Genomic DNA, 15,143 nt, shown 5'->3' with positions numbered 1-15,143 from the left:
GTCACATTAAAAGTTACAAAACGCTGCGTTCGACTCTGGTTAAGCCTAGACTCTTACCCTGGCACGTAAACTGACTTTAACTTTCGGATAAGTTTTGCCTGCGCGAAGTTAGCAACACTGTACTGTAATTTTATTTCACCATTCAGTTACAGCTGGCTGGATCAGCCTGTTATCATACCGCAGGAAAAGAATGGTGTGGCTTCTCCGTCTGCCTGTGGTGCTCAAATTAACCTTCGTCTTTCTACATGTTTTATTTCAACAAATCTATGTTGGCAGCTGGTAAACAGACAGTGGACGGGAGATTTGAGGTGGTGGGGGGGATTAACCTTGGTCTGGTACTAATAATGATCATTTATGGTCAGTCGAACTTCTATTAAACTCAAATTTCGGCTGATGGCAGGATGAAAGTCTTACGTTTAACAATTTATCTGTATCAAATGTCGCCAGGGTAGATATTTCTGTTCACGTTGATACACGAGGTTTGTAACACACTATTTCCCCGAAGATACTGTAGCAGGTTTGTAAGCCTCTATGCAGGATAAATTTCGTGGGAGGTACCGACATCAGCCGCACTAGGACACTGAAATAATTGAGTGGTGAAAGTTCGATATTTGTGCTGATGTCCTTAGGTTAGTTAGGTTTAAGCAGTTCTAAGTTCTAGGGGACTGATGACCATAGCTGTTAAGTCCCATAGTGCTCAGAGCCATTTGAACCATTTTGTATGTGTGTGTTTTGTTCTTAGCATAAGTTAGTTTAAGTAGTGTGTAAGTCTAGGGACCGATGACCTCAGCAGTTTGGTTGCTTAGGAATTCACACATATTTGAACATTTTTTTTGGAAAGCGTGGCCAGATAGCCGAAGCCGTTAAGGTGACCGCTTGCTTAGAGAGGGAAATCCAGGTTAGAGTTCCAGTCCACTGCAAATTTTCGGCTTTCGCCATTTAATTATTTCAATGTCCCTTTGCGGATAGTGTCGATGCCTCCCTCGAAGTATTGATATTCATCGCTACTGTAATAAAGCTGTAATGGCTACTCTGTCCGAGATGCTAGATACAACGGACAACACATATGTACTATACACGGTGGTCCATTGATAGTGACCGGGCCAAATATCTCACGAAATAAGCATCAAACGAAAAAACTACAAAGAACTAAACTCGTCTAGCTGGAAGGGGAAACCAGATGGCGGTATGGTTGGCCCGCTAGATGGCGCTGCCATAGGTCAAACGGATATGAACTACCTTTTTTTATAGGAACCCCCATTTTTATTAGATATTTGTGTAGTACGTAAAGAAATATGAATGTTTTAGCTGGAGCACTTTTTTCGCTTTTCGATAGATGGTGCTGTAATAGTGACAAACGTATAAGTACGTGGTATCACGTAACATTCTGCCATTGCGGACGGTATTTGCTTCGTGATACATTACCCGTGTTAAAATCGACCGTTTACCAATTGCGGAAAAGGTCGGTGTCGTGTTGATGTATGGCTGTTGTGATCAAATTATTCAAACGTACCTACGTTCTGTACTTTAATTTAATAAACCTACCTGTTACCAACTATTTATCTAAAATTGAGAGCCATATGTTTGTGACTATTACAGCGCCATCTCTCACACAGCGAGAAAAGTGGTCCAACTAAAGCATTCACATTTCTTTACGTACTTCACGAATATGTAATAAAAAATAGGGGTTCCCATTTTTTAAAAAAACGCAGTTCATATCCGTTCGACCTATGGCAGCGGCCTCTTGCGGGCCAACCATAGCGCCATCTGGTTTCCCCCTTCCAGCTAGACGAGTTTAGTTCTTTGTAGTTTCCTCGTTTGATGCTTATTTCGTGAGATATTTGGCCCGGTCACGATCAATGGGCCACCCTGTATAGGATACATACATAATAGCTGTCTACTACGGCGGTATTGCCCAGATAGCTATCACAATGATAAAAAGAAAAATGCCATGTAAAATTCAGCTGTTACCCACCTCGCGACCCATTGCTTACCAGCAACTCATCACAGCTAAAAGCTCGTCATTGGACTACCCATCGCCGAAATTTTCTAGTCTAAAACAGTGGTATTGGATTGTAGGGAGGGAGATATTACAGTTCGGGCTGTGTAAGGAGGCGACGTCTGGGAGGGACGGGTGGTAAGCGGGTGAGTACAGTGAGGAAGCGAGTTGAACTTACCGTTGTACTCTCCGGGGCTGCCGAGGAAGACGGACGAGTAGAGGACGCCGCGGCGCGCGTCGCTGGCGCGGGTGTCGGCCGGGCTGGGCCACTCGCGCCGCGGGCACCACTTGCCTGCAACACACGGCGAGAGACCGTCAGCTCACAGCCGCTCGCAGGGCACTGGGCGAGCGAGAGGCGCCACACACTGCTGCTGATCAGGCTCTCATTAAAGCTAAATACAGTGCCACTGCAAGGTAGCGTTGCGCACTTAAATGCCGCGACAAAATGTGTCGTAGTAAAGCAACCAGTCCCTCCCCAGTATGTGGAGTTCCTCAAGGAACAGTTGTAGGCCCGTTGCTGTTATTAATCTACCGGGTGATCAAAAAGTCACTTGTTGTTGTTGTTGTTGTGGTCTTCAGTCCTGAGACTGGTTTGATGCAGCTCTCCATGCTACTCTATCCTGTGCAAGCTTCTTCATCTCCCAGTACCTACTGCAACCTACATCCTTCTGAATCTGCTTAGTGTATTCATCTCTTGGTCTCCCTCTACGATTTTCACCCTCCACGCTGCCCTACAATACTAAATTGGTGATCCCTTGATGCCTCAACACATGTCCTACCAACTGATTCCTTCTTCTAGTCAAGTTGTGCCACAAACGTCTCTTCTCCCCAATCCTATTCAATACTTCCTCATTATTTATGTGATCTACACATCTAATCTTCAGCATTCTTCTGTAGCACCACATTTCAAAAGCTTCTATTCTCCTCTTGTGCAAACTATTTATCGTCCATGTTTCACTTCCATACATGGCTGCCTGCCGAAGTGGCTGTGCGGTTAAAGGCGCTGCAGTCTGGAACCGCAAGTCTGCTACGGTCGCAGGTTCGAATCCTGCCTCGGGCATGGATGTTGGTGATGTCCTTAGGTTAGTTAGGTTTAACTAGTTCTAAGTTCTAGGGGAGTAATGACCTCAGCAGTTGAGTCCCATAGTGCTCAGAGCCATACATGGCTACACTCCATACAAATACTCTCAGAAATGACTTCCTGACACTTAAATCTATACTCGATGTTAACAAATTTCTCTTCTTCAGAAACGCTTTCCTTGCCATTGCCAGTCTACATTTTACATCCTCCCTACTTCGACCATCATCAGTTATTTTGCTACCAAAATAGCAAAACTCCTTTACTACTTTAAGTGTCTCATTTCCTAATCTAATTCCCTCAGCATCACCCGACTTAATTCGACTACATTCCGTTATCCTCGTTTAGGTTTTGTTGATGTTCATCTTATACCCTCCTTTCAAGAGAATATCCATTCCATTCAACTGCTCTTCCAAGTCCTTTGCTGTCTCTGACAGAATTACAATGTCATCGGCGAACCTCAAAGTTTTTATTTCTTCTCCATGGATTTTAATACCTACTCCGAATTTATCTTTTGTTTCCTTCACTGCTTGCTTAATATACAGATTGAATAACATCGGGGAGAGGCTACAACCCTGTCTCACTCCCTTCCCAACCACTGCTTCCCTTTCATGTCCCTCGACTCTTATAACTGCCATCTGGTTTCTGTACAAATTGTAAATAGCCTTTCGCTCCCTGTGTTTTACCCTTGCCACTTTCAGAATTTGAAAGAGCGTATTCCAGTCAACATTGTCAAATGCTTTCTCTAAGTCTACAAATGCTAGAAAAGTAGGTTTGCCTTTCCTTAACCTAGCTTCTAAGATAAGTCGTAGGGTCAGTATTGCCTCACGGGTCCCAACATTTCTACGGAATCCAAACTGATCTTCCCCGAGGTCGGCTTCTACTAGTTTTCCATTCGTCTGTAAAGAATCCGCGTTAGTATTTAGCAGCCGTGACTTATTAAACTGATAGTTCGGTAAGTCAGATAGAGAGGTAAAAATTGACACACAGGCTTGGAATGACATGGGGTTTTATTAGAACAAAAATAAAAGCACCCCATATTGCTAGACGCGTGGAAGATCTCTCGCGCGCGTCGTTTGGTGCTGATCGTGTGCTCAGCCGCCACTTTCGTCATGCTTGGCCTCCCAGGTCCCCAGACCACACTCCGTGCGATTATTGGCTTTGGGGTTACCTGAAGTCGCAAGTGTATCGTGATCGACCGACATCTCTAGTGATGCGGAAAGACAACATCCGACGTCAATGCCTCACCATAACTCCGGACATGCTTTATAGTGCTGTTCACAACATTATTCCTCGACTACAGCTATTGTTGAGGAATGATGGTGGACATATTGAGCATTTCCCGTAAAGAACATCATCTTTGCTTTGTCTTACTTCGTTATGCTAATTATTGCTATTCTGATCACATGGAGCGCCATCTGTCGGACATTTTTTCAACATTTGTATTTTTTTTTTTTTTTTGTTATAATAAAACCCCATGTCATTCCAACCATGTGTGTCAATTTGTGCCTCTCTATCTACATTATTCCGTGATTTATTCAGTTTTCAAATTTGTACTGACTTTTTGATCACCCAGTATATATACAATTTAGGAGTCGATCTGGGCAGACGTGTCAGATTCTTTGCTGGTGATGCTGTCGTTTAGCGTCTAGTAAACTCGTTGGAAGATCAATGCGAAAGCGAATAGTCCACTTCGCGGAGCAATTATGACTGCGCAATATTGTGTATGCGATTGCAGGAAGACCATTTGACGCAGAGAAGAAACAACTAACTCACTGAAGTGGGTACATACCAAGTACCAATTAGATAAATATCTGTGCTTTTACCCGTAACGTCCTGTATATACTAGACGACTCTAGTAGCAACCTTAATGAAATGGTGTTTCTTGGATTGTTTTGACACAGATATCGGCCAAGCAATATTTATAGACTTCTCTGAACGAGAAGACAGTGAAAACCGGTATAGCCATTAAACAATTTTGTGAAAACTGAGTAAAATAAACTTTATAGTGTCAAAAAACTAGACGATATTTGGATACACAGAACAAGACAATAGTTAAATGAGAGTGTAGAACAAATTTCAAGTATGATACCGAAAGAAGATTGAGATTATAAAGGTAATGGCACATTACCGGACACGTCTCAAGACGAAATCTTGTGTGTAACTTTAGTCTCTCCAGACAGTTAACTATGTTCCTTGAGACAGCCGTGGACCGGCTCATATTTTCGTACTGTAAGACGGGGCCACGGAAAGAACAAGCAAGCAAAGTCGCTCATTCTGTCAGGGCTTTAAATTTTCGGCAAAAGAGTTTAGAGGCGCTTCTCTCGCCGGAAACATTCGGCAACAAGGACTTCCAACCGGAACACTCGGCGATTAAAAGTGCGTATAACCGTCTGCGCGGCGTTACGGCGGGGGCGTCGTTTTTGCGAGATTCGGCATCCAGCCGGGCGGGCAACATTAGTTTTGCTCGGTTTATTAAGCGCGAACAAGAAAGCGGCGGGCGCGGGCTGTTTCCGCTAATGTATGTACAGCGCCGGCGCCCGGGACTTGGCCGAATCCCGGCGTCCATTAACTTGGCGAGCGCTACCAACTTTGTGTCATTAGAGCGGGGGCCGCTTCCTACTAGCTAACCCGGCCGGCGGCGCTACGCCGACGGACAAATAATGAAGCCGCGGCCGGCTCGCTTTCCTTCTGGCGGATCCTCCGCTGTGTTCTCTTCGTGGAAAATGCTCGCGTTGTTGGTGGCGCGGCCCTTTGTCGGAGGCGCACTGTTTGGAGGCGGAGTACACAGAGGCGGCCGCTCTCGTGTAAAAATAAAGCCGAGGCGTCGGCGTCGGCGTCGCCCGCGGGCGGGCGCTCTCTCCTGTCCTGTCGGGACGCCTACAGCGCGGCCGCGTCGCTCTGCGCACCACAGCACAACACAGTGCCGATTTGTTATTCGAGGGGAAACGCGCGGCGCCACAACACACCGCGCCTCTGACTTCTTAATATACTCGCGCGTCTCTCCGGGGAACAATGCCGCTTCTGTCACCGGCTGCCCGATGCTTTCTTCTCGATTTTTATGCGGCGACGTCTTCAGAAACCGATCCCTTCAACATCTCCTGGTCTAGCTGTCGGCTGCCGAGCACGTGTTCTGCTGTCGTGCGACTCGCTCTCTCTCTCTCTCTCTCTCTCTCTCTCTCTCTCTCTCTCTCTCTCGTGTGTGTGTGTGTGTGTGTGTGTGTGTGTGTGTGTGTGTGTGTGTGTAGCGTCAGCAAAAAGCACAGTGCTTCTTTCATGAATTTTCAGAATGAATCAGTAACTGTGATCTAATTTCTCGGTACATTAATACTGTGTGCAACATAGATACTCGGCCGGCCGATGTGGCCGAGCGGTTCTAGGCGCTACAGTCTGGAACCGAGCGACCGCTACTGTCGCAGTTTCGAATCCCGCCTCGGGCGTGGATGTGTGTGATGTCCTTAGGTTAGTTAGGTTTAAGTAGTTCTAACTTCTAGGGGACTGATGACCTTAGAAGTTAAGTACCATAGTGCTCAGAGCCAACACAGATACTCGAGCCCGGAACCTGCTTGCCACAGGCAGTGCTCATCCGCACTCATAGTTTCAATTATACCAGTACCTCACTCCCAGCTGCGCAACGTCCTCCCGCGTATTTTGGCACTAGCAGTCCTGGAAGAAAGGATATTTCGGAGCAGTGGCTTATCGAAATGCCTAGGGGATTACTTCCAGGATGTATCTTTTTCTCTGCATTGGACTCCGCGCCGTTTTCAAATTTTCTCGCTATTACATCTGGGCTCCACGCAGCGACTCGAACCTAAACCTTTGTCTCGATATTTATATTTATTTACAGCACTTAATCTACAATGTTTGTTATTGAATGCTTAATAATAAGCCCAGAACAAGTTGAGCCAATGAAGTAAAAAAGGATTTGGAAAGAAACAATATAAAAACTCAAGATGTAAACGACAGAAAACTCTTTCGGAAAAAATTATTGAAAATGGAAGGATTCCAAGGCAGGGCAGCTAAAAAGACTGGTTCAGAATGAACTGAAGGCAGAAAGAAAAAACATAGTGGACAGATGAAAGCCTACTGGAAGAAAAGAAAAGAACAAAGAATCAAGAACTGAAACTGGAACGTGGGTCTCAGATGTCCTATTCGCAGGAAAACAATAATAATAATAATAATAATAATAATAATAATAATAATGATACCGTATGCATCATTTACAACAACAATTTTTTTTAGATATTTAGCCAACTACTGCATGTATGCATCTATTTACGCCATATAAACATTCTACGGTCCGGACTACCGGCCCGTCGGAAGCCTCACGTAGACTTTTGGCACAATCAGGGATACGTCTGTTAGGACAGTCATTTACAACAAAAATCACTGAATATTACCACAGTCACACGTACTGCTCGTGTAACAGCCACTCTTGTGCACATTTTACAGGGGATTGACAAAAACACAACACACTACCTTGCATAACAAGTTACAGGAAACCCGTCGGTATTCAAAACAGCTTCCAGTCCTCTCGGGATGAATAAATACGGATCTTGTTTCGTTTTCAAGGGATCTTATACAATTCTTCCTGCAAAGCAGTGCAGAGTTCAGGTAACGACGATGGAGGTGGATAGCGATCACGTACCCTTCTCTCCAAAGCAGACCACAGAGGCTCAATAATATTGAGATATGGTGACTAGTGGGCAGGAAGATGAGACAATTCATCCTCGTGCTCACAAAACCAGTCCTGCTCGATGCGAGCTGTGTGAACAGAAGCACTGCCGTCTTGGAATACAGCACCAAAGCGGGCAACAAACATCGTACCACTGGGTAGACATGAGTAGTCAATATTGACACACAATACTCGGCAGTAATGCGGCCTTGCTGAATAACCGTGGGGTCCATGGAAAACCGCAATATGGCTGCCCAAATCATCCAAATCCCAGCATATTTCGCTCTTGGGAGGTAAACTCGACCAGAAGCTACAAACAGTCATCCGATCGAATGACTTTCTTCAGTTGTTCCACAGTCAATGTTTTATGATTTAGGCACCACGTTTTCCTGTTACGAACATTTTCATCGCTGATAAGTGGTTTTGGAATTTCAGCTCACCCTGCGATTCCCTACTTTTCGAGCATCCTTTGGTGCAGACAGGGTTCGCGAGAGCTACTGCAATTCTGCTGTTACTTTTGCAGCTGTCGTCCCCTTACTTTTCGTCATAATCCTCTTCAGTGCCCGTCTGCCACAACCATTCAACACACATTTTCATTCGCGTTGTGACTTAGCGGACGATCTTTTTCCGCTTTTCCTGTGTGCGGTATAAACCTTCGATACCGTCCCTCTTCAAAGATCAAACACTTCAGTTACCTTGGTTACAGAATCAACCACCATACGAGGAACAATATTCCCACATTCGAATTCACTTATTTCCGACATAATGCACTCAAAAGCACACAGAATACTGTTCTGACACTTGCAACGTATTCAGGATGTATCACAGGTGTCGCTCGTGGTTAAATACAATAGCGCAACCTGCAGGCTTGGGTAGCACCTTGATGCATGTTCAAGCACGCGTTTATCTCAGTGTTTCCCTATTTTTCTCCAACCCCGTATTTGCACATACCTTCTTCAGTCCGGAATATATTGTGCTGTACCCGCACCAAGTTTGTCAGTAAGTTGGTGGTTCCGGGTTTTCGTGGCTTACCACTAACGTTTCCACTCAGCGCTCTGGTTGAACCCAGCAGAGAGCATTTCGGCTCTTTCATATGCTGCACTTCCGTATTTGAGGTGTTTCCTAGGCAGCGAGAGTTAGTCTTCGAGATGCGGAATTGATTCATTGTTAGAAACTTGCTGACAATCACTGCAAAGAGTGGCCTTTCGACGAAGGCCAGCTGGACAGGTATTCGATACTGATAGTAACCAAGATATAATTACAGATCTAACTGTGTCGCTAATTAAGCTCAAACTTGCTCCTACGATTGATTAAATAGAGCTACCAGCACCTTTTCTTCGCTTTATTTCGCAACAACGTGTTCCAGTCTCCTTGACGTATCTTGCAGATTGCTTCATGCAGTTACATTATCATAACTTAACAACTGTTGCCCACTAAATGACAAATAACACCCTATAGGTGAACTGGCTACATTTTTATTTTTGGAAAACTATTGGCTGCATGTCACTTCTTTATAAAACTGTCTCTTTCGGTCAAATAGCAGACTATCCTCAAGAGTGAAGAGCAATATTACCTGCAAGTCATGTCTGACGCCCGATCGTTGTTTGACAGAACTTGTACATTTAGCACAGAAGTAATGGTTTACTGCTATTGTGTCAAATCACGATTTTTAAGGAATATTAAAACCTGTACGCCATCGACTCTTTAAAATATTATGTATTTGTTCCGTGAGACATTTCGGATGTCCATCCTCCCTCATACTGAGATGGGAATTGTTTTTGCATTACTAGTGTGTAAATCAGGATGCGATTTGGATCTTTCAGTGATTTAACAAAACGGTCTACTGAAGACCAGGGAGCAATACTCTCCAAACATGTAGTAACTAAAAAAATAGCTGTAGTATTCGCAAGCAATGCTTTAGTGACACGTCTTTAAATATATTACAAGTTGTAACCGATAGTCGTCCAATCCATATAGACCACCTACATGTTTTTAAAATGGTCTTCTTCGGTGATACGAAAAAAGTTTGTTTAACTTAGCTAAGCGTGATTGACGAGCTTCCTCTCTAGCATCAAGATCTCAAATGGATAATCTACTTCAGAACAGTTTGTTGAAGAGTGGAAACGACTTACTCTATGTAAAGTACTATATCGTATTGCTCATTCTAGTTTCTCTGAAGTAACATGTCAAAATAATGATCCGCGTTCTCTGCCATATGTGTTACTTTACTTGTAGTGTTCCAGCCGCCCGCCCCTCTCCTGTATCTTTGCTTTCTTAATAATATCGTTTTGTTCGTAAGTCAATTGTGAACGGCCGCGTGGAGTGGCCGCGCGGTTAGAGGCGCCATGTCACGAATTGCGCGTCCTCTCTTGGTCCCTTAGGAATTCATACGTTTTCTAGTATCAACATAATTTCTTTTGCTTGAGTGATGGCAAGAGCTAGTACTGTAGTCATGTTTTAAGTTCCGAAGGTATACCGGATAATACTGTCTAGGCGTCTTTCTCTGAGCAGACATCTGCAAGCGATCTTTAACTGACGGGGAAGGGGGTGGGGAGAAGGGGGGGATACAGTTTACACCAAGTAAAGTCTGTCATTGCTGGTGAAAGCGTACTCACGGCTATGGTCACGCAACTTGATGGTGATGTCCAATCTGGCCACTGTCACGAATGATGACGATGAAATGGGGAGGACGACACAAACACCCAGTGCCCGGGCAGAGAAAATCCCCAACCCGGCCGGGAATCGAACCCGGGACCCCGTGATCTAGAGGCAGCAACGCTTGCCACTAGACCAAGGGCCGCGGACTGGTTACGTAACGCGAATGACCAATCCTCCTCCGTAAGGCTTCATTCTTCTTTTTACCTAAGTTAATTGCGTCGAAATTTCCTATTTGTCCTTTGAGCTCGCTAAGTAGCGTGCCAAAACACCCTGTATAACTTAATACTTAATGTTAGTTATCTGAGAACTTCGTTGGAAATAGGATGTTCATTATTCTCACGCCGACAGGCTTATCCTATAAATAAGAGCTTCCGTTTCCCTGCCAACACAAGTAAAAATAACTGAGATACAGCCACATATTTCCCTTGTTTTGTTTCTTCTCCCCTTAAATAGTTTACAAGTTATGTCATCACGGGTATTCACTTACTGTAACATTTGCCCACCCGATAACTTCACGTAGGAGAAATTCAGTACCAAGTTATATAAATAGCCTGATAAGGTCTTTACAGCGTTTCCTGACTGCTCACCGTCACTTACCATTGATTCCACGATCGTTGCATCGGTCATTACTAGTACTCTGCTTACCAGCATGCTATCCATAGGCTAGACGATGAGGGTGTAAAATACGATAAGCACGTGGTATAATGCAGTAACATATTCAACCAGGGAGGTATGGTACCTGACTAAGGAACGTCAAAGAATTCATTTTATATTATTTGAACTACTGTAACCATATGATTCAGCAGAAATGTGTTCAGTTATATGCAAAGTAACTGTTTCAAGATTTTGTGTGTGTCAACAGAGTGGCTGTTCTCATACTGAGAATTTGTGTATAGCCAGCAGCGTTCGATCACGCAGTATTTCCTCTCTGCAGGCTACGCAAAGTCTCTATTAGAATTATTTTCTTTTTATTGAATGTAATCCCGCGCTCTCCGTGATTCTATGTACCTATGCACTTAGAAACGCCATACGAGGCCCGAAATGGCCACTCGTGTACATACGATTAAAAGACTATCTACAGAGTAATGAACAGCTAAATGAAAACGTTGACATTAATCTTAGTCGGTATTATCTTTCCAGTATTGATTTTTCTTCAGTTAATGCTGGCGCTCCTTTCGTCTTCTTAACAATCTCACAAAATCTGTGATTTACTGATGACATTCCGCGATTAAAGCTGCAAAAGCCTGGCGAACTCGACAGTAACGAGATTATAAACAAAGGGAGAAATAAAAAAATTGAAAAAGGGAAAATGAATGAGCGAAGGTGGCTTGCAGCTTGCTTGTACAGATATCAAACCCAAAGGCAGCTTCAATCTGCACATTTTGCTAGGGGGTTTGAGACGATCCGTGAGAGTGAAAGACAAAGCTCAGGGTTAGAACCTCAGGAGTATACACACTGTTTACATGTCAAAGAAGTTTGCTTCAGCATGCAGTCCGTCACAGTGTACTGGGATCACATTTAGTGCAGGTGGCTTGCAAACGTCCCGTTAACTTTGACCGTAACTGAATCAACACCCACAGCCGGGTGATCTACGTTCGTGTGGTATCCGGGCCAGAACAAGCGGTGGGTCGCGAAACGGGCAGAATACACCCCGACGGCACAGGTTCTGCGCAACCCGTAATCAATACAAAGACGCGTCCGTCCCATAAATCTATAATAGCTCTCATACCCTACACTCAAAAAAGCGTGGTAACAATTTGTGAGGACGAGGGAAAATTTATTGGTTTTTAAATCGCAATTTCTCGCGAGCGAGCGGACTGTGGCATGGCCGTGGAGGGCGGGAACTGGGGTGTAGGAGTGGGCGAGAAGGGGGGGGGGGAGCGAGGGGAGGGGAAGGATGATTTACGGTGCGTGCAGAGCGTGTTACGATGATGTCTGGCGCTTGGTCTGCGGCTCGACGGCAAGATCTGCGGGAACAGAGGTGATGCAGGACAGAGCTTCGAAATACAGTCGTTATCTCTGTCGGTACAATGATAAAAAATGAAAACAAGATTATCACTGCAACGTAAATCAAGTAGGAAACGGAGTAAAAGCACGGCAACGTTTCATACTTCCTATGTTACTTAACAACATCAAAAGCCATGTCAGAAACTAGCTTTTGAATTTAGTTTGAATACGGCGGGAATATGTGGTGAATGCGAGAGTTTCTCTAGAATTTTATGTAAATATTCGCTTCAGTACTACGCGATTCATTTTACGAGTGAGATCATATTACGTGACACTTGTTGATCGTACGTATATCCAAAGACGCCCATACGATAGTTTCTAGGAGAGTGGGGAGGGCTATACCTGGGGATGTGGAAGATGAATGGCGGCTTGTAACCCTGTTGGAAAGCTTCTATCATTTCTTCAAAGAAAAGTACCTGACTACACTACATTTTTTCCTTTTCCTGAGAGCTAGGGGGAATGGGGGGCCACTCCTTGCTAGCGGCTAAGGGCGCCCTTGGTTGTATCTGTTTGATTAATGCTTTAAATCTTTGTCTAAGTGTGTCATCTTTCATGCACAACTTCATATGTAACGTCGTTCTTATCTACCGGAATGAAAGGCAGACATTAAAATTAAGATCCGGTAATTAGTCTTTTAAAATGTCCTTCAGATCCACTAATGGAAAGTGGATCTTAGTTGTAACCTTTGTAGTGTTTCGCAAGATAAAGTATGAAAACAATTATCATAGATTTTATGCCCAGATCACTAAGCGTGAAACAGAAAGAAAAATGGTATTGTAAGTCCCGTAAAATGTTGAATTAATCGAAAAATGAAATTACTTAGAATGAAGTAATGTGATTCTTAGTTTACTATAATTTACCGGAGACGTTCTTACCTAACTTTTGTAATTAACTGCAAAATAGTAAGCATTACATTTAAGATTTCTTGTAGACAGACGAACACAAATGCACGACAGATAAACAATTCGGAGGCGATGAATACTGTCACGCAATATGTACAAATTTACAGGCGAAATATGTCATATTGTGTTTTAGCCATAGTTTATCTTCAGTCTCACGCAAGTACAGTATAACGATGACCAACTGTATTCAGCTGCATTTACGAAAGTTTGAAGTAAGAAAAAAATACTGTAGTATTAAAAAAAACAGAATCAACACACATCTTTTGAAGGTAAGGACAAGGAGGCTCCATCCATTACTGACAAATTATTCTGTGTGCTAATAGCAGCATTCCAAACATTACTTTTCTTTTTCGTCGAAACTACTGACAAAGTTTGCAATACAGAGTTCAAAAATACAACAAAGCGCAAATGCCGTAAATGATTCTTAAAGGTGGCAATGAGGTAGTAAAATGGTAAGTATTAGAAGGTACTGATATACGTGTGACAGAGAGTTTATAAATAAACTGGCAGCTTAAAGACTATGAAGAGACGTCAGTGATAGAGAAGAATGAACTGACACAGTGATTACAAGCTAAAACCGTCTTCAGACAGTACTAGTTTCAGTTTTCCGTAATTTCTCCAAAATAATTTATGCTAATTCTGGATTTGTTCCTTAGAAAAATAATGGACCAATTCCATGTCTAACGCTTATCTTTCTTCGTTGTTATTTTTCCATATTAGAGAGAACAGGGGAGAGATGAAGTGTGTAGAAACTGCGAAGTCACTTGATAATATGTTAAAGCACCCAGAAGACGTTTTCTTGAAACGGGAATGGACAGTAAAGAGCAAAAATTGTGGGATTGATAACGGAGTAGATAAGTAAAAGTGGAAAAAAGTAGTACAAATTAGGGAAGTCGAGAACGGCGACAATGTAGTTGAAACAGCAATGACTTAAAATTTACAAAAATAAAATTATGAACCGCAACCTATAGAATATTTGAGTGGGTGGAGTTCATGAGACCATTGTCTAGTGATGGTCTAGTATTCATAGCAGGCGTTTAATGACACCAAAAAGGAATTGGATGAATTTGTATTCTCCTAATAAACGAGACATAAATAGTAGTTTCTGAACGTGCTATGTCCAGTTCACACACAATTTAATTACTTTGTTTACATCTTAAAATGAAGACAAAGCGGGCGAAAAAGCTACGGCTGAGCTATCTACGCAGGAAGACCACCAACGCTCGAGTGCTAGGTTTTACAGAAGGGGGAGCTCACAGGAGCAGCGGAGCAACCGCTCATTAAGGCGGTGCCGCCTAGAACGGTGATGCGGCTGTTCAATATTCTATTAGCCATATTCTTATCTGGCGTGGGAAGGCCATCCCGGCGGGCGACGCAGATTGCAGCCTTCCCGCGGCGTTGGCGACCGCGCCGGGATGGGGTCGTAGCCGAGATTACGTTGTTAAGGTGGCGCCCCGGCGTGTCGTGTGTGTGCCATTACGTCATTCCGGGCGCACCTCCAGATTACCTCTTAAAAAGAACGCTTCCCCCGGACGCGCAGCTTTTTAACACCCAATTCATTTGCAGAAGCTGTAAACGCGCCCGGTGCTCCCTAGAGGAGGGGGAGGAAGGGGAAGGCGGGGGCAGAGACAGTCGCGAGACGGCGAGGACGGTACACCGTAAAACCCCGCCAGACAGTAACAGGCCGCGCCAATTCTGTTTTACTCCTGCGACAACGAGCCCAAATTGGACAAGTGCGCGTTAAAGAGCAGACTGCTGCATTACCACCTATTAGTGGTCTCTTCCAGGCCGCGGCGACACTGATTTTCTTTTCACGGGCAAGGC

At 44.0% G+C, this 15,143-nt stretch overlaps 1 protein-coding gene across 1 annotated transcript in view; it reads right to left on the bottom strand.

Moving 5' to 3' along the window:
- Window positions 1-15,143, bottom strand: part of LOC124795688 (homeobox protein homothorax) — a 1,001,790-nt gene that overhangs the window by 346,919 nt on the left and 639,728 nt on the right. The window contains exon 9 of the mRNA XM_047259768.1: window positions 2,178-2,291. Coding sequence (XP_047115724.1) covers window positions 2,178-2,291 — 114 coding nt within the window. The remainder of the gene's footprint in view (window positions 1-2,177; window positions 2,292-15,143) is intronic.

The sequence above is a fragment of the Schistocerca piceifrons genome, chromosome 4 (genome assembly GCF_021461385.2).
Source record: "Schistocerca piceifrons isolate TAMUIC-IGC-003096 chromosome 4, iqSchPice1.1, whole genome shotgun sequence".
NCBI lineage: Eukaryota > Metazoa > Arthropoda > Insecta > Orthoptera > Acrididae > Schistocerca > Schistocerca piceifrons.
The sequence above is the reverse complement of the archived record's forward strand: the minus strand, read 5'-3'. Positions and strand labels throughout refer to the sequence as shown.